The sequence below is a fragment of the Ambystoma mexicanum genome, chromosome 11 (genome assembly GCF_040938575.1).
Source record: "Ambystoma mexicanum isolate Mex_15411 chromosome 11, UKY_AmexF1_1, whole genome shotgun sequence".
In the NCBI taxonomy this organism is placed as follows: Eukaryota; Metazoa; Chordata; class Amphibia; order Caudata; family Ambystomatidae; genus Ambystoma; species Ambystoma mexicanum.
This window is the reverse complement of record NC_090934.1, coordinates 140123696-140142999: the sequence shown is the minus strand read 5'-3', so window position 1 is coordinate 140142999 and position 19304 is coordinate 140123696. Positions and strand designations below refer to the sequence as shown.

Sequence of the window (19304 nt, the reverse complement as noted above, 5' to 3'; positions counted from 1 at the left end):
CTTACTGAAAACCAGAAATTATATCACCGGTGTCAAAGACAATACTCAGAGGCTGATCATACGCTCTTGACTAGGGAAGACTTATCCTGCGATACACAACTGGAGTATCTCGACTTGGACTCTCTTCCCCAATTAACATGCAACCAACTAGAACACCCGATCTGAAAAGGAGGTAGAACGATGGTCTAGTCTCTTCTGAACCCAAAGGCCCCAGGTCCAGACAGGCTCACTGCTCCAGGTCCGTATGTGCTCACGGTCCCATTTTAAAAAACATTCAAATCTCAATGTACAACTCCATTTATCTCTGCAACTCCTTTTAAAGTCGTGGTCGGTGACAGGATCCATTAAAAGGGGGGTGGGGTGGGTCGAGGGGAGGGGGAATGGGGAGTCTTTAACAATCTTTATCCTGAAGTCCGGGAAGGAAGGGCCCCACCCCCACCTTTGCGACTTGTATCAACCAATCACCCTACTTAATACAGACATCAAAAAGTATTCGACAATCCCTGCGTCCAGACTGACTGGAATTCTCCCTTCCCTAATCGACCCAGGTCAAACCAGCGAGCCATTGACATCAATCGAAATTGAAATTGGACAAAGAAATAAAATTCCCATGACTTTGTTGGCTCTGGACGCCAACAAGGCCTTTGATAAGGTAAATTGGGGGTTCACACATTTAACACTCCATGCTATTGGATGTGGTCCGAACTTTATCAAACTGATCATTGCTTGCTATAAAACTCCCAGGTCCAGAGTCAGGATTAATGCTCACCTCTCCACCTATATCCCTAGCAGTATGGAGGGGTGGGGGGGGGTAACAAGCAGGGGTACCCCCCGCCCCCCTTGGTCTTTGCCTTAATTATGAAATCACTGGCTAAACACCAACATGGATATCCAAGGAATTCAAAGAAACCAAACAGTCCAGAAGGTAGACATATACGCAGACAATGTCTTGCTGACAATGTCGAACAGCCAGTCCACACTCCCAGCCCCTATTTGGTAACAAGCCTTCAAGGCTGCTCCCAGACTCGCATTCAATGTTGGCAAGTCAGAAGGCCTGAACATATAAAAATGCATCGGAATACTAATAATGTTCTGTTCAGATGGAATGAAAAGGAGTTGGTCTACCTAGGAATTAAATTAATGATAACATGCGGCTTACTGTTTCAAGCTAATCCCCCCCAATTTAAGACACTATGCAGGGGCGAGGTCCCAATGAGAAGGGAAAGCACGGCGATATCCTGGCTAGGCCAGATAACTGCCATAAAAATGAATGTCATCACACGCCTGCTCTACAGTGGGTGAGCCCTGCTAGTTAAAAGCTCCCCCCCCGTATTCACCCCACCCCCGTCCAGAAAGCAAATAAAATTAACCTTGGAAGCGAGGAAACCCAGGGTAAGGTGACAAGCCCTCCAAGCTGGCATATAACCCTCCTATCCCCTTATGTCTCAACTGCCCGTTCAGTGAACACTGGAGTACCCCAAGGCGCATGCCTGCCTGCCCTCCTGTTCAACTTCCATATGATCACTCTAACAGGAATCATCCGCATACACAACATCTCCTGATACAACTACGCTGACGATACCCAAATTATCCTAAGAATTCCCAAGTCAGGCACCAACCCCCTTCCCGACCTTGAAGCCCGTCTCCACGATATTGATCGATGGAGGACAATAAAACTCTTTTGAACACTGCTAAAACTGAAATCATGGTGTGCGGCAATACTGACCTTCTACCACTTCCACTCCCATGGCCCCCATCCCTCGTCCCACCCGACCCCCTCAGATGCAGTGAAAAACCTAGGCTGCACTATGGACTCGGGCACGACCCTCTCCCGTCAGATCAACAACATGTCTAAATGCGGTAACTACCACCTCAAACTTCTCAGACGCATTTTTCACTACCTCTCCTACCCGAACAGACTTGCCGCAGTCATGTCTATTGAGATGTCGAGACCGGACTATGCCAACTCCCTATACCTAGGTGCCACGGCATACCAACTCAACAAACTCCAAAGAGCCCAAAACGCTGTTGCAAAACTGCTCCTTGCCCTGGGTCAAAGAGACGCATCTCACCAGCTCTCCGAACCCTCCACTTGCTCCCAGTCGGACGATGGGTCACCTTCAAGACCCTATGCATCACTCACCGAGCAGTGCACAAGACCGGCCCAATATACCTACAAGAAAAGATAAAACCATACCTCCCACCCTGCACCCTAAGATCAAGCACTGCCCTCCTTCGAGTGATTCCAACCTCTAACTCCGTCAGGATCAGAGGATCCGCCTTCTCAACCTTGGCTCTGTGGAACTCGCTTCCCCCTCATATTCGACACACTCAAGACTATATGACGTTCCGCAAAGCTCTAAAAACTGGTCTCTTTCCACAACACCAATCAGGACCTCCTGAAGAGATTAAACCTAACAACCGGATGACTAATGCTCAATGAGATCCCGAACTATGTCATCACTGAATACGCTTATTAATTCGCTAACAACCGCATACCTGAAATGCCAAATAGCTATCTCCTTAGATCATATCTCCATGTAAACACTCTCCTCCAATATCACTATACTTAATCTCTACTCCACACCATCACACAATTAGAGTGCAGCTACACCCCTCGATCAAGTCGGTTTAGCTGCTCACACACAAACATTACCCCACGAACACCTCATCATTCTAATAAAACGCAGATACAGCCCAGATACATCCCATGACAAACCAGCCTAGCTGCACACAGAAGCGTCCTACAGGCCCAACGCAGCCAGAACCCAATTTTGATGTACACGCGCCAGACTGCACACATTCAACCAATATCAATACCACCACACCTAATGCTAGGATCCAGCTACCATCAGGCAATTACATCAGCTGCACACATAACTGGTGCACCCAAGCACCCTACTCTCTAAACTGACCTGGACTACGGTCCCGAAGGGCGTTACACCTACCAGCGCTTTGAGGTCATTCCAATAATATATAGAGCACTAAATAAATGCCAAATAACATAACAAATAACGTAACATATACAATGGGATCTATGTGATTATTGCGACAGCCGAAAATGCAGATTTTTTTTTATGACCCTTTGCACCACATATATATGCGGAGGGGACCCCGCGCAGCGCCCCCGCCCATATTAATATTATACTCTAAACCCCCCCCTCCCCCACATATATATGTGGTGTAAAGGGGGGATTCAAAAATAAATAAATAAAAAGTCGGCATTTTCGGCCGTTGCAATTCCCAGGTCGACATTTTTGTACGATTCCTATACAATGGCAGTCTGACCTTTCCCATACTCTAAAACTATGTAATCACAGCGAACGTGTCACACATCCTTGACTGGAAGCCAGGATTCCTGCAATGCACATTGGGTAGGAATAGAACAATATGCCACTGAACTGTCCCTACACACTCCCTTTCCTCTGCAATCCCTCCAGACGATATCAGGGCCGCCTCCTTTCTTCAACTCTGGTTTCACTGTTCTACAGGGACAAGGCCACATGACTTTCAGAAAGTCCAAACCGGTCTAGAACCCCTATACCTGATCATGGGCAACCCTAGATTTACTCTCACCTCCATGCGTAAGAATATGCCATATAGCAAAGAGAAGGCTCTTAGCTTTTATCTCGGTTCCATCATGAAGGAACCCCGGTTACATTTTTTTATTGCAAAATGGAACGCTTCATATATTCCCATCTCAGGCATTGGATCACAAACCCTTTAACAGGCAAGGCAGGTACACAACAAGCCATTGCATGGGAACTCACTTTGTGGGTAGGTATTCACGAAAGGAAAATCTCCAAACTTTACCAACTGTTAGACAGCCACGAACCCTCAGGAAACTTACCTATATGATTCAATGGAGGAGGGACCGGAAAAGAGGCATAACATATGAAACCTGGAAAAGGATTTAGGAGGGACCGTTACATCCTCTAAACTTGTCGCAAACAAAAATTGATTCGGCTGTTTCTCCCCAGTGCTGGAGGACTGCAAGATGACTTGTTGCACCTTTGAAGGACCTGCAGAAGGGGATGTCTTGGCCCTAATCAAAGAGATCACAGGGAAGCAGCTGCAACTGGACCTGACAAAGGGGATATTGGTTAAGGTGGTGGAAGTGGTATATCCTGTGAAGGGGCTAACCTCAAAATTGAATACCCGCCTCCTGGCCCCTGCTAGAATTATACTGGCCAGATGTTGGAGGATACCGCTGGGCCACAAATTCATATGTGGTGGTGCAAGCTATGGAAAATCGCCTCTGCTGTAAAGATAACTGCTACCCTGCAGGAGCGACTTTCCAGATAAAAAAAAAAAAAAAAAAAAAAAAAAAAAAGAGTAGACTACGCTGAGCGAATTCTGCAATATATTTCCAGGCAGAGCGATCAAGTCCTTTCAACTGAAACACTTCACACAGATAGGACTCACCTCAAGCTTGGACTCACCTCAAGCTTGAACTCCAAAGGAGTTGCATGGGGGTGTAAGGAAATATCTGAAGTGGAGTTAACTCGCATGATCAATTCAACTTGCTTTTCTCCTGGACAGGATAATTAAATATCCATCATATGCCCGATTTACTGCGGATATTACATTTGAGGTTGGTTTTGTGTTTTGCTGATCAGCAAATCTTGCTCACCAAGGTTTCATTTATTCATATAATACATTATCTTCCCAAATATGAAAAGTAAGTTATAAAAAAGGACATTAACTTAATTAAAAAAAAGACATGATTAACGTTTTTATAAAGTTGCATGGTTATTAATTTCAATTGATCCATAATGCTCAGGATTAATTACGTTTTGAGAAGACAAAGGTGTTGAGGGTACTTACAACTTCTATTCTCAATACAAAATACAGCCCCACTGAACACAACAGTATTGGATTGACCTTTATGTTCAGTGGGTCATGCACTCCTGATAAAATACAATTTGGCCGCCATTTGGAGGCTGGAGCACCCGTCAGACAGGGACTATAGCTTTCATTCTCAGTGTCATGGTACCTATTCTCGGATTGATCGCTTCTTGACATCTGGGCGGGTGACTTCAAACTGCTATGATACAACTATTGGACTCATTGCTGTGTCAGATCACGCACCTGTTTCATTGCGATTGTCCTTGCAGCACTCTTTGATTAAGTCGTCAAGGTGGAGAATGAATTCTTATATACTGAAAAATGACCAAATCAGGCAGGAGGTGGCCGATGAGATTGATAACTTCATTCGAATTAATAAGATTGCTGATGTTCAAATATCTACAGTGTGGGAAGCGCTGAAATGCTTTGTTTGGGGAGTGTTGATCTCAAGAACTGGCAAAGACAGAAAATTGCGATCAAAGGAAATTCATAGATATACTATTTGCAGCGAGCAAAGATGAGAACGAAAACTGAGTTGAGAAGAGCTAAATACGAACTAAACAAGCTCATCTCTAGCCAGGTCGAATATGCACTATTCAGGCAAAAGATTAATTATTTTGAGAATGGTGAGAAGGCAGGGAAATTACTTGCTCATAGGCTGGGGGTGGCTGAAAGCGATCGTTTTATTACCGTAGTAAGAGGTTTAAAATAACACATTGGAGATGCAGCAAAGGAATATCAACAGTTTGTTCCGTAGTTTCTATGAAAGATTCTATAGCTCTGAACTGTCCTGTGAATAGATGGAAATTGAGAACTTCCTTGATACGCATGTTCTCTCTCGCCTGCCAGCTGATGAAGCAGCTAGCCTGGAGGGTAAGGTGGAATTGGATGATGTTAAGACATGCGATTTCGAAGCTGTCTGTGGGAAAGTCACCTGGCATTGATGGGCTGCCTACTGAGTTTTATAGAGCCCTCGCCGAATCTGCTCGACAGCTTTTGTGTGATGTTTTTAATGGTGCCTTTGAGTCTGATTCACTACCAGATTCAATGAGACATGCAGTGATTACGGTTTTGAGAAAAAAAGGATAAGTAAGCTACCAGATGTGAAAGTTATCGACCAATCAGTCTGATAAATTGTGACTGCTAAATTTTGGAAAAAATCCTGGCTACTGGACTGGGATGGGTCATTTCGAAACTAATACATGAAAACCAAGTAGGTTTAGTCTCTGGCAGGGCGGTGGCGGACAACATGAGACGCCTGCTGTTGACCATTGAGAAGGGACGCAATCAGCCCATTGCCAATGAGGTCGTTTCACTAGATGCTGAAAAAGCGTTTGATCGTGTTGAGTGGGACTTTTTGTTCACATGCATGGGGAAAATGAACTTTGGGCAAGATTTCCAACGCTGGGTTAAGCTGTTGTATAACAACCCCTCTGCAAGTGTGCTGACGAATGGTCTTATGTCAGGTACTTTTCAACTTCATTGTGGTACGAGGCAGGGCTGCCCGCTCTCGCCTCTCCCGTTTATTCTGTCTATGGAACCACTTGCAGTAAGTTTGCGGGCGGATGTGAACCTTCACCCTATAATTGGAGATGGTCGAAATAACTTGATTTGGTTATATGCTGACGACTTATTGGATTGCCCTTCAAGACCCTGCTGTTGGTATTCCTTATTTGATGCAAAATATCCATTCATTTTCTTTGATTTCAGGATATAAAGATCAACTGGAGCAAATCTGAGATTCTACCAGTCAATGTTTTATGTCAACGGCATACGTGTGCTCAAATTCAATTCAGGTGGAGTGCTGAAAAATTGAAATATCTTGGCATATGGATTGGAGCGGACGTGGTGAAGTTACCAACCATAAATTTTGCATGGATCCTTCCGATTCTTAAGTCGGATTTGTTAAGGTGGAGTCTTCTGAAGTTACTGACCTGGGGCAGAACTGCATTAAGATGAACCTGGCACCTTGGATAAATTACATCCTGAGCATGCTCCCTATTAAGGTTCCAGGGAGTGTCTTTAAGGAGATCAATGGGGTTATGCAGAACTTTATCTGGAGTAATTGCCCTCATATTGCCCTCCGAGGCTCGCAATATGGAAACTTCAACTCCCATTGAAATTGGGGCGAATGAACTTGCCTAATTTTTTAGACAACCATTTGTCATTCTCTACCCGACACTTGTGCAGACTTGCCGACTCTGACAATGTACAATCTGAATATTCTGACATATTACCTTGGGAGTGAAGTGCAGTATCCCAATTGGACCCTAAAGCACTATTAACTACCCGAAGGAGTAAATCGAAAATGTCAGCGCGCTCACCTCGTTTTTGCAGGATTGTTGGTGTGAGCTCTCGAGCCGTGTGAGTGCTAGTCCCTACTTGCACCCGGACGCCTCCATATGGAAAAATGCAGCCTTGAAATACCAAGGTAAGACCCTGTTTTGAACAGAATGGTTGTGGGTGGCATGAAATACATTAAAGATTTGTTTGAAGGAGGCAGTTGGTTAACGTACACTCAGCTTGGTCAGATTCATGACATGACGGGATGTTCGTTTGCTGAGTATAGAAAATTGAGACTTATTATTTCGACTTGTGTTGAGATGTCGCAATTGAATGTTTCGAGTGCTGCCTGGACTGCTCTAATGATATGTCTGAGTGCATCACACCCTGCTTCTACTATGTATGGCATCATAAAAGAAACTCGCTAAGGTGAACCGAGATTACCAGAAGTTTGGGCAGAAGAATTAGGGGAAGATGTGGACTTCAGATGTTGGCGGACATGCTGTGAGAATACTCGATTAGTGATTTTGGATTGGGGCCTCAGAGCTTCGCAAACGAAATTACTGTTTAGGGCCTATTGGACACCAGAGAGGCTATTTAGGAGACGCCTTTTGGACAATAATCTCTGCTGGAAGTGTAAGTGCTCAAGAGGAGCTCTCAGTCACTTGATATGGTCCTGTCCCAAAACAATGCAGTTCTGGGAAAAGGTTTGTGAAAGATTGGGTCTGGTTTTGAACATTGCAATCCCCATGAGTGCTTCATTACTAATTCTAGGCGATGTCTCCTTGCTAGATGACATGGACTTTGGTAAGAAAACTTGGTTGCTGCGCGCATGCATGATTGCTAAAAAGCTCATTTTGAGGTCCTGGAAATCAAGTAATTCTTTCAATATAGATGAGTGGGTGGAGGAGCTTCTTACTGTTTCAGCGTATGAAAGAGCCATCTACAAACACACTGGTGACACTGAAAAATACATTTTGGGACATTTGGAGCGGTTTTCTTGATGCCTATGGATACATTCGGAACTTGATTTTGGGTAATTCATTTTTTCTGTTGAATATTTCTGCTATGTAAGGTTGCCTATAGTTCATGTGATGGATTTGTAATATTCTTGTGCCTTTACATGGCGTTTTTCAAATGGAATGTTCAGTCCTTGACTCATAGCTTCCCTTTCTCTTTCATGTCTTCCCCTTTCTTTTTTCTTCTCTTCTTTCATCTTTATTTATTTGTATATTATGTTTAGTGCTGGTTTATGGTGATTTGTTTACTATTCTTTGACTATGATTGATGTGTGGGTTTCATAGATTGTAACTGTTTTTGCTCTTATTTGTTGCTGTGAAAATAATACAGCCCCACTGAACACAAAAGTATTGGATTGACCTTTATATTCAGTGGGTCATGCACATCATAAAATACAAATCGACATTGCTTTTGGGATTCCAAATGCGCAACGTGTCATATTTTCTAACCTTTGTTAAATTTCTTTATGCATTCAATGTTCAATCAATAGTTAATAACTTGCTCAGCCATGTCAATGCACTATTATGCATTAATGGGCAATTCCAATTTAGAAGAAGTGCAGGTGCTCGCCTGTCCCTGCACATCAGTCTGCTTATTGATAGAGGGGACTTGCATGAATTTGGAGGAACTGAATGCGGGCAGATGGAGCCATCGATCGTCTGGAGCATGCCCGGCGCCACATATGATCATGTGTTATTTATATAGCGCCTTAATACAAAGCGCTTTACAGAGCACATATTTTATCACCCAACCGAAATTGGTACTCAATTTTTCGACCTCGGAAGGATGAAAGGCTGAGTTGGCCTTGCCGGGATTCGAACCTGCGACCTGCAGATCACGCTCAGATCGCAGCAGCGAGCGCTCAACCCGCTGAGCTACTGGCGGCACCCATTTTAGTGAACAGTAGCCATAACACTTTGCATTACCATTTCTAGCAGTGCTGAGAAAAGCAGGTGGGGGTAAGGAGGCAGTGGGCATGTGGCGACCCTGGACATCAAGACGCTTTGCCTTGCACCTGGCCTTTAATCAGCTCATGAGACAGCTAGATGACTACTCATGTGTCAGGATGTGCCAGCTACTCCTCTCAGCATACCCCCATGGCATAATGTCTGCAGATACCAAGAATATGACTGCACAACAGAGATTTGTGAAAGCAGGTACCTTTTGTGAATGCCCAGCAATAACAGGTTTTTCCTCTCTTTTGTGTGTACTTGCCCCAAACAATTAGGACTCTGGATAATATTGTTGGGAGGAAACAATATTTTACTGGCAACAGCATGGAGTAATAGGATTTTTCAGAGAATAAAAAACCAAGGTCTCATTGTCGGCAGGGGACATAAAACAACACATTAGAAATAGAAAAGTATTTTTGTTCCAAGCTACTTTGTGGCAAGTAATTACCATAAATTATTGTATCATCATCATCTCCTCCTCCTCATAGGCCCTCGTCTAACAGAGAGCATGTGCTGTTGATGTCTTTGGTGTAAACACGCCAACAAAGTAGTGTTGACGTACAGAAGACATATCCTACTTTGTTTTTTTGTTGCTTAGATTTGCAGAATTTTAGGGAGTAAAAATAATGCCCGTAAATACTTCTCTAGAGGACTACACCAAAACGATCAAATGTTTTTGGGGGAGTTTTCACCAGGTACTAGAGGATACCAAATCACTTTCTTCAACACTCTGCAAGGCGCATCAGCAGTCAGAGAACCCACCAGACAGCAAGCTACGGTCAGCACTGCCAACGCCGATGCAAATGCTCCACCTTCGCACCTGTCCAAATCCGACACCTACACATTCTGCTTTAAGAGCCAAAAGTATAGAAAATCGTTGGTAGTCACCTGGAGCTTTGTACTGGTCATCTTAAAATAGAATTCATCAGGATTTTTCTCGAGTGCTTTTCTACGGAGAGCATTGAGGGTATTTCTTTTCTTATGAAAGTCACTGGGAAAGAAAAAAAATGAGGGCAGTTTAAAAGAAGATCAAAGCAACATACTTATTGATTCCCCCACCCCCATGAACACATTCCAAAGATTTAGACTTTCCTTAAACCCTGTGATCAAGGTATTTAGGTTGGTCTTTCTAAGGAGATAACAGTGGGTCTCTCAAACTCTCCAAGTGGTACTCCTCTCTTCTTCACTCGCTTGGGCACCCGCTAATAAAAAAAGCCTTCTACCGACCCCTCCTGTCCAGCTAACTATCGCCCAATCTCTATCCCTCCTTTCCTTAGCAAACTCCTAGAGAAGTTGGCCATCTCCCAGGTAACCCTCCACATTGAATCTGTTGGTTGTCTCCATGACCATCAGTCTGGCTTCAGAGCAGCCAGAGGCACGGAAACTGCTCTCCTGAACACCTGCGACGATCTGCTCTCCAATTGCGACTCCAGCACTCTCCCTATCTTCATCCTCCTTGACTTTTCCTCCGCTTTTGACACGGTCAACCACGCCATCCAGATTAACCGACTCTGCGAGAACCTGGGCATCACGGATCAAGTCCTGGCATTGCTGACGGCTTTCCTCTAGATCGACGCTCCCAGGTCCAGCTTGGGTCCTTTCTCTCCACCACCTCCCCCTCTACATGTGGTGTGCCCCAGGGCTCCATCCTCTCACCCTGGCTCTTCAATGTCTATCTGGCCCCTCTGGCCCTCCTGATCTCTACCATCTCCTCCAACTTTCAGGGTTATACCGATGACACACAGCTCTCTTTCAGGCTACCCTCTGCCTCCTCCCCCCACCTCGCTCATTCCGGACCAGCTATTCAGGCATGGTGCGCCTCCAACGATCTTTGCCGTAATGCCAGTAAAACAGATCCTCCTCATTGGGACCCCTGCACCCGCTTTAACTCTCCAACTCTGGCTGCCCTCCTTGGGCCCACTCCCCTCATGTGAAGCTAAAAACCTTGGGGGTCATCTTCGACTCCACGCTCTCCCTTCTCCCCCCACATCACGGACCTTGCCAAGAAGGCCCACTTCCAGCTGCACCTCAGAGGTATTCTCCCTTTCCTCACCTTCCCCCATAAGCTCACTGTCTCCAGAGCCCTGGTACTCTCTAGGCTGGACTACTGCAACAGCCTCTGTCGCAATCTGCCTAAATGTACTCTTCGTCCTCTGCAACTTATCCAGAACAGGGCTGCAAGACTTATCCTTGGCCTCAAGCCCAGGGACTGCACCTCCCGGTGGCTGCAAGGATCAAGTTCAAGACACACTGCATCGTCAAGGCATTTTGGGGCCGTGTTCCTCACTAGCTTCAACTCTTTATTCCTAAATACCTCCCGACTAGAACCCACCGCTCATCTAACTCTCTGTGGGTCAGTCGCTTCTCCAAGCAGAGAGTGGGAGGGTGGGGGGTGGGGGAGGAAGATCCCTCTCCTCTGCAGGGGCTTCCCTCGAGAACCGCCTCCCTGCCTCTCTCCGTCCTTAAGTTCCAGAAGCTCCTCAAGACCTTTATTTTCTCCTCCTTGTTCTCTCTCCGTCTCCCTCTCCCCTGCTAATCTACTCTGCTGACTGGCTGCTTGGTGCCCCGTGAGTCTTACAGGGCATCCCCCCACCCCACTTGGCGCCTGACCCACCTTGCACTGGCCTACCTTGAACTTCCTGGCTGGAATTGCACCCTGTTGTCCCAGTCTCCCTCACACTTAACTCAGAACCCTCTGCCCTGGTTGCACTTCCTCCTGCACGTCGTGTTGCATACTTGCACGATCTGAATATCACAAGGCCTAATAAGATCATTTGTCTTGTCTTCACTTTGTTCCCCTTCCTTGCCTTGTTGCACCTTGAAGCAATTGTGTATAGGTGTATAATAAATAACAATTCAAATCAAACGCTTGGTAATCAAGTCCTTTCTACAGAGATATCATGGTTGCTCTGGCATATGTATTTTAACAATAGGGAAAGCTGTAAGAAGCTTTTGGCTTCAGTGTGATTTTGTTACTGGAGTAGTGTGTCCGGAAAAGGGAGAAAAAGGGACACAGCTCCTGGGTTCGTCACAGTGGAAAGAAGACTTTTAGAGGCTAACCTTGCTTTAGCCATCTGGTACTGTGGCAACATTTTGTAGAGGAGCCAGGTGCAAAGCCGTGGTGGGCTCTATTGACCAGGCGCCGTACCTTAAACAGAATATGAATACATCACCTGCAGTCAGTGGAGTTTTATCACGGTGGAGAAAGAATAGAACATTCATCGGAGTATGGACAGATTTGCACTGCATCGGATGGTTTCTACCAGCCTACAACGCAATACATATATCAGTGCGAAATGTGAAAGTGTTTTTTGGTATGGTGTGAGTGCATTCCAATTTTTCTTCTGAAATGGTCTGTGTATATTTCCTTGGATAGTAAGCAATGATAGACAGCTTGCACTATACCCATTCATTTATTTTCCTGCATACGGTGTGCACCATCAGCTAACGTGCATCCAGTTTTATTTCAATTACATCATTTCTTAATGGCTTTATTTCCATGAAAAAGACAGGGGACACTTCTCTGTAAAAAAAAAAAGTCAGGCTCGTTAGCCCAATGAATAGTAAAATATGGGAAGGTCTTCAGGATTTCTTATACGAAAATGTATGATGGAAGTGCACACATGCAAAACATCTCCACTGAAGATATGTGTGGATTATTTTAACATCTTACTGGGTGTGGCTTTTTAAGGACAGTCCTAAAAAGCAATGTTTGTCCAAAAAAAAAAAAAAATACAAAAAAAAAAAAATATATATACTTTCACAGAGGTTTTGCAAAGCAAATCAGAAGAAGCTTCTTGACACAGTAAACATCATTTTCGGCCCCATTCCTTGCATATCAGTTTAATACCCCAAAGAGAATGTTAGCTTACTCTGCGCGAAGCTTGTAATCCTTTTTCTTCTCCAAAAGACCCACATTTTTCCGAAAGCCAGGCTGAAAAAGAAGACGTAGACAAGGTTAATAAAAATTTAAAAAAATAAGAATTACAAAAATTAGGACACATGCATGTATAACATTATCAAAACATGATCCATGGGGTTAAAACAGGCTTTCATGTAGCAGCAAATGTGCATTAAATATAGAAAGAATACATTTTATGAGTGACCTGGTCTGGTCTGGCCTGGCCTAGATTGTTTCATACTTTGGAAGAAAGGAAATACTGAAACGATCATAGGAGATTAAGCTTTGAGAAGAAATGATTACCATAGGACAAGGTCTGAAGCACAATTCATGCAACTGCTTAATAGAATGTGGGTTGTACCCCATAATTCATGGGAATGGACTGCCATTTCATTGCATACAATATTTTGATGCTTTAGACATTACGATTTTTCACCTTGGTGGTCAGCGCAGAGGAAGGAACGACAAGGTGGAGCCCAAGAACAAATACCAATTCAGAAGATCTGCACCTACATAAGCGCCCAAGACAAACTCCCTGGAATGCTCTCAATACTAATAATCCAAACCCCACCCTCTACTTTCAGGCACACATCACACCTGCTTGAAATACTCAACTCACTGCCCACTTAAGACGGGCAAGGGTTTGGGAAATTTGGAGATTAGCAATTAAAACTGCCAACAATACCCTCAAACTGCCTGCCACCATCGATACAGCAAAAGATCCCTAGCCCCTTCTGACACCACCAGATACAAACAAACTAAATAGATGGGAGACTGCGAAAACTTCCAACCACCTCTCAGGACCACCCACTCCCAAACCTGAACTAGAAGGTGAGGCGGAGCCGGTTCATTCAGTTTATGATGCTTTGCCAGGACAATTCCCTCATCTTATCCCTCATCCCCAAACATAGAAATTAATCGAACCACTTCAGTTCAGAATTAACACGAGAGGCATCAACGCCACAAGGTTGTGCAATAGCAAAGGAGCTCTTTACAAGTCTTGCATAAAATATTTCTAACCATTCGATAATACATTTTGAGAAAGGTGTTCCACACTTCATTTCTGCCTAATTATCTGCACCGGATCAAGGGTTGGGTGGTAATGGGTGTCCCCCATTGGACCCAATGAGGCATTATATGCGCAATTAGCGCATGCTAATAGCACCCAAAAATGGGCGTTAAGTTTGCGCATTTACCCTGAGCTTAGAGCAGGGGTTAAATGCTGTCAGACTCATGATTGGGCAGACCCCTACGTGTGGCAGTAATAGCGTTAATGCCACATTTAATGGATACCACCCAACTCGTTTAGAGGCCCAAAGTAAAGACAACTTGTATATAGTGTGAAGGGAGCAAGAATTCAAATTGCGAGGAACTGAATCATGCCTAGTTTCCATCTGAGATGAAAAGACACGCAGAAAGGAAAGGCTGCACCACCGTAATTCTCCTTGACCTCTTGGCAGCCTTTGTTACAATTACCACCTGACTTGATCACGGCCAGACTCCACTCTTTCGGCATCACGGACGTTGCTCTGAAATGGATACCCTCCTTCCTCTCCAACAGATACCGCATAATACACATGCAGTCTTTTCTCCTCGACTCCCCACCCAGTTGCACTCAGACTGCTGCAGGGTGCCTCTCTCTCCCCTCTACTCTTTAACCTCTACCTCAGCCCCTTCCCCGCACTCATTAGATCCCACAGCCTTTCTTGCTACAACTACGCAGACGACACTCAATCGTCTTCAAAATCCAAAAAGTACCCTCCTCCACCTCCCCCGCATCATGTCTCTCAGAAATCGAACACTGGATGACCACCAATCACCTCCTACTCAACCCAGGAAAAACCAAAATCATGCTCTGCGGGAAGACCGCCCTCTTCCACCAACACACCCCGTGGCCACTCACTCTAACCCCCCCCGCCCCACTCCAACACAGTAAATAAGCCTTGAATGCGTTATGAAGGCAGGCTTAACTCTTTCACAACACATCAACTGTGACAAAAAACTTCTAGCTACACTTGCGCCTTCTCCGATGAATCTTTCCCTACCTGACTCTCTGACAGTCTCTGCCATCACCGTTACCATCCTTTCACGCTTAGACTATGCTAATGCCCTAGATCATTATAACTAAGAAAACTCCAACAGGTACAAAAAACACTGCTGCAAGGTTTCTCCTAGCCCTAGAGAACACATCACATTCGCCCTCTTTGTCCACACTGGCTTCCAATCGAGCGACGATCCACCTTCAAAGCAATATGCATCACTCACCAAGGTCTCCACAACATATGGCCAGAATAACTGCAGCATACACACACTACAGACCTGTCAGAAACCTCAGATCAGTCACAGCACTTCTAGTCATTTCAGTGGCAAAATCAAACGAAATAGGGGGCTGGCTCCTCTTTCTCAGTCCAAGAACCCACCATCTGGACCTCGATCCTATTTACCAATCGCTGCATACAAAATCAACTAGCGTTCAGGGAGACACGAAACCTGGCTCGTCCCTTCAGCATCTTCACAGACTTAGTCCATCTCCTGGATGAACTTTCACACACCCCTGACAGGAATACGGGGGCGGGTGGGTCCTGAGGGGTCAACAAGGCAGGACAAAGCCTCCACACGGAATGCATCTCCGCCAGGTCAGCTCCACCAGACTACACCTAACTAGGTGTCAGCCTTTCTTTGCTGGAACGTCAAGCGCTCAAGAAAAACAACACCTCCATACACCTGAAATAAACACTGCTCAACTTCACCCACCCATACACACATCACCGCATCCAAAGAATACCGTAGAGTCCCACCAAATAATTTGGTCCAGCTGTTCACATAATCTAAATCAGTCAACTAACTCTCCTACACCCCTGACAATCTTTCACGGCATCCATCCTCTCATCTCATATCATATCTATGGGCTGCAACTAGGGACCCAGCCACTCACTAGCTTCCATGCTGGCTAAAAACGCAGGCACGCATTTTAGAAAGCCTTCCTTCACATCTTGCATCTATAACTATGGTCTTCCAAAGGGCTATACAAATGCCACATAACAACCTTTTGCCCTACATATTTGCACTACGTCATGCAAACGACAGAAATGTGGCAGCAGGGAGCCACCTACATGTTTGTCTACACGTAACTGCTTCCTGCCGCCAGTTTAGGGAGTTCATTTTAAATTAACTCGTAGAGTATTAAATTATGTTAACTACCAAGACACTTGTACCAGATCAAAGGAATGGACAGGTCTCGCCTGCAGCCTGAACCTTGCAGGGCTTTTTTCTTGAGAACTGTGAGCATTCAACTTTTTAAATGAGAGGTTACTGCCTTTGCTCAAGCCATATCAACATTAATAATCCCCCACCCATGCCAATCACTTTTTTAAAATGTCTTTAGTATAACTTCATTGAAACGAGTCTGTGGTTTTCAGAAGTGAACAGAAAATACAAAAACAGATGAAAAAAATAGTAATCTTCAGCTTGGAGCATCGGTCAGACAATTTCCTTCCTGAAATGCCAGGAGGCGTTCACGCTACTCCAAATACTACCAGTCTCAATGCCCCTTCAGGCTTGTGACCTAGAATTCACAATCGAACAGGCACAATATGCGGTGAAATGCATAACATCATAAACATTTTCGCAAACAACGGGGTCCAGAGTACTGTTTTTAATGAAAAGTCTTGACCTGCAATTTGTAAACGTGGATGCATTTTTAAGAGGGCGGGGGGTGGATCTATGACATTGTTTTTGTTGCACCCAGGCTCTGGACTCAATCCTCTCAACTTGATAGGTGGTCCTAATAGGCTGTGTTGGGATCACCCTGTCAAAAAGTTAAACTCCAGTAATTTATAAAGCACCACCCCCCTCAGGAGCCTCAGACTTAACCTTGCTTTGAGACCCAAAAGTTACATACATGCCAACATTATCTATTCAAGTGACAATCATTCAATCCTGGTGTTAATTTTGCATTCTGGGACTCGTAGTCCAGGGTTTATAATCGGGGAACCTCAAGGACTACATGCCCCAGAATGCACATTTGAAACCAGGACTACATAGGTCTCTGAATAAATACTGGCATGTGTGGAGTTAGAGCCGAAACCCCCACACCCCCATGTCTGCCTCAAAGATACGGACTCTTTCTCTCCACGTGTGACCCTGCCCTTACAAGAACCAGGTCTAACTGTGGCCGCCTCGTCCACTCTTTGGACCCTTTCCCCCTCACACGCGTGGCCCCATCCCCACAAAGGTCTTTCTGACCCCCATTTACCTGGGAGCGCTCCCGATGTTCCTTTTGGTTGGATTTCAGCGCTTTCTTGAAGGCAGCGGACATGATGGAACGGTATGCGAGTGGTAGTTAGTGTCCACTTCCTATCTGAGAAAAGGACCTTAGCAAGGCTCCGTCTCCCCTAGATCACGTGGGTTGCACGCTCGGACGTGTCTCCCAAGTCACGTGCTTCATCAGACGCAAGCAGTCCCGCTTGTGGCGCATCGTGGCAGGCATCTGAGAAACACGACCATTCGATTCCTCCTTGTCCAAGTGACAAGGGACGGCATCAGGGCCTTTCAAATGAAAAGAGCTTCTAGGCGGGCCCCAGCAACTTCCACCATGTAGCCAATCATCAGTCTAGTGACACAGCAATATATGTAGTTCTCTATTTTCGTGCTGGATCTTAAAATGTGAGCTTTGCAGCACTTGCTTTCCAAGCTGCGTTTTCTCTTCCCACTGATATCCAGAAGTATTATCTCTTCATTGCCTTTTAACACTTGGTTCCTCCACATAAACCACTTGCCTAAAAAGAAGGGTTTAATTGTTAAAGGTATTTATCGCGCACCCTCACCAACGGAGTTGGTCTCCAGGCGGATCTGTAACAAGCGGGTTGGGGGTAGGTTAGTGGGGTCAAGAGGGAGTAGGAAAGTGAGAAGAGTGGTCTGCTCTTGGCAGCTTCAGTTCAGTTTTCACCATGCGCTGAGCTTTGGTGTACGGATCGGAACAAGACCTTGTGTGCTGTTGATGCAGTTTATGTGTTGTTTGTTGTTGCGGTGTGGTGAAGTCTGCGGTTTGCTGTTCGAGAGAAGGTTGTGTGGGTTTTCGGGTGAATTAGGTAAGTAGAGATTTGCAGTGGGTTTAGTGGGTTATATGTCCTGGTTCTCGCTGGTCTTGTTCTATTTAGGTGGCATACCTGTGGGTACGCGTAGTAGCTGGTTACGTTGCTTGGCCATCTAACCGTTGGATTAGATGTCACAGTGCGTTCCTGGTTGTGTTGTATGGATCTTAGGTTGGTGGGCTGGTTATGTCTAGTCTTCCCCTTCTGGTGTTGGTGCTTTGGGTTGGCTGCTGTCTATTTTGACTGTGGTGTGCTGGCCTTGGGATTGATTGGCAAGGGTACTATTGATAATCGTCTTTCGTCTTCCATCTTGGTTTAGCTATGTATTCGGTCATTAGTGGTGTCCTGTTATGGCTAACTCTCAGTTTGTAGTTTGATACATCGTAGATTGTCTTCCTTAGATTCTGAGTGTAGTTGATAGATTGTTGAGGTCCGTGATCAGTGTTTTCACTCATTTGTTATAAGGTGTGTGTGTGCCCTTGTGGGCGTTCATCTAGTTCTGCAGTGAAGAGCCACGATGTGAGCAGTTTCCTGAATAGTAAGTGGTTTATTGTGTTGCGTGTATTCTCCAGTAAGTCGTTCCATGTTTTTGGTGCGAGGTGAGAGAAAGAGGATCCTCTGAGGTTTCTCTTGTTATAGGGTTTTGGTTCCAGGCGAATGTCGTTGCTTGATCTGAGAGTTCTTGTTGGGTGATGTAGGTGTAATATGTCTCTCAGGAATTCTGCACCTTGGTTCTGGATTGCTCTTTCGAGCTCTCTATAGCTCTTCATTGGGCATTTAGTGTTACAGCTCCCTACTGGCTGGCCGTTTCGTGATAATCGGCAGTGGCGACTTTTAACCGTATCTTTGTAGCCATTGTAATGTATACACCCCAAGTAATCGCACCATTTCAGCGCCTTATTTGCTTCCATCGCCTATGTCTGTTCTCATTGCCGCCCAGCCCATACCTTCGCATTGCATGACCACGGCACTGCTTTCATTTGCGGCTATGTTCGCCTGTGCTTGCCTTGAAACTACTATGCTATCAACCCCATGCTCGCTTTTGAAATAATTGAACTCTTGCTCAGAACCGCAACTTGGACCCACTTGTTAGCTCCATGATATATGCTACTCTGCCTGCCTGATACGCTCATTGTGTATTCCCAATTTTGCTGCGCCACACTTTGATCTATGCCTGCATATGTTGCACCGCTCCGCGTAAGACAT

General features: G+C 45.2%; 1 protein-coding gene across 1 annotated transcript in view; it reads right to left on the bottom strand.

Annotated features, from left to right (window-relative positions):
* Nucleotides 1-17407, bottom strand: part of UTP11 (UTP11 small subunit processome component) — a 167148-nt gene extending 149741 nt beyond the window's left edge. Inside the window, exons 1-3 of the mRNA XM_069622670.1 lie at nucleotides 17261-17407; nucleotides 12977-13038; nucleotides 9993-10095 (exon numbers count right to left, since the gene is read on the bottom strand). Of these exons, the coding sequence (XP_069478771.1) occupies nucleotides 9993-10095; nucleotides 12977-13038; nucleotides 17261-17323 (228 nt within the window). The 5' untranslated portion in view covers nucleotides 17324-17407. The remainder of the gene's footprint in view (nucleotides 1-9992; nucleotides 10096-12976; nucleotides 13039-17260) is intronic.
* Nucleotides 17408-19304: the final 1897 nt, after the last annotated feature.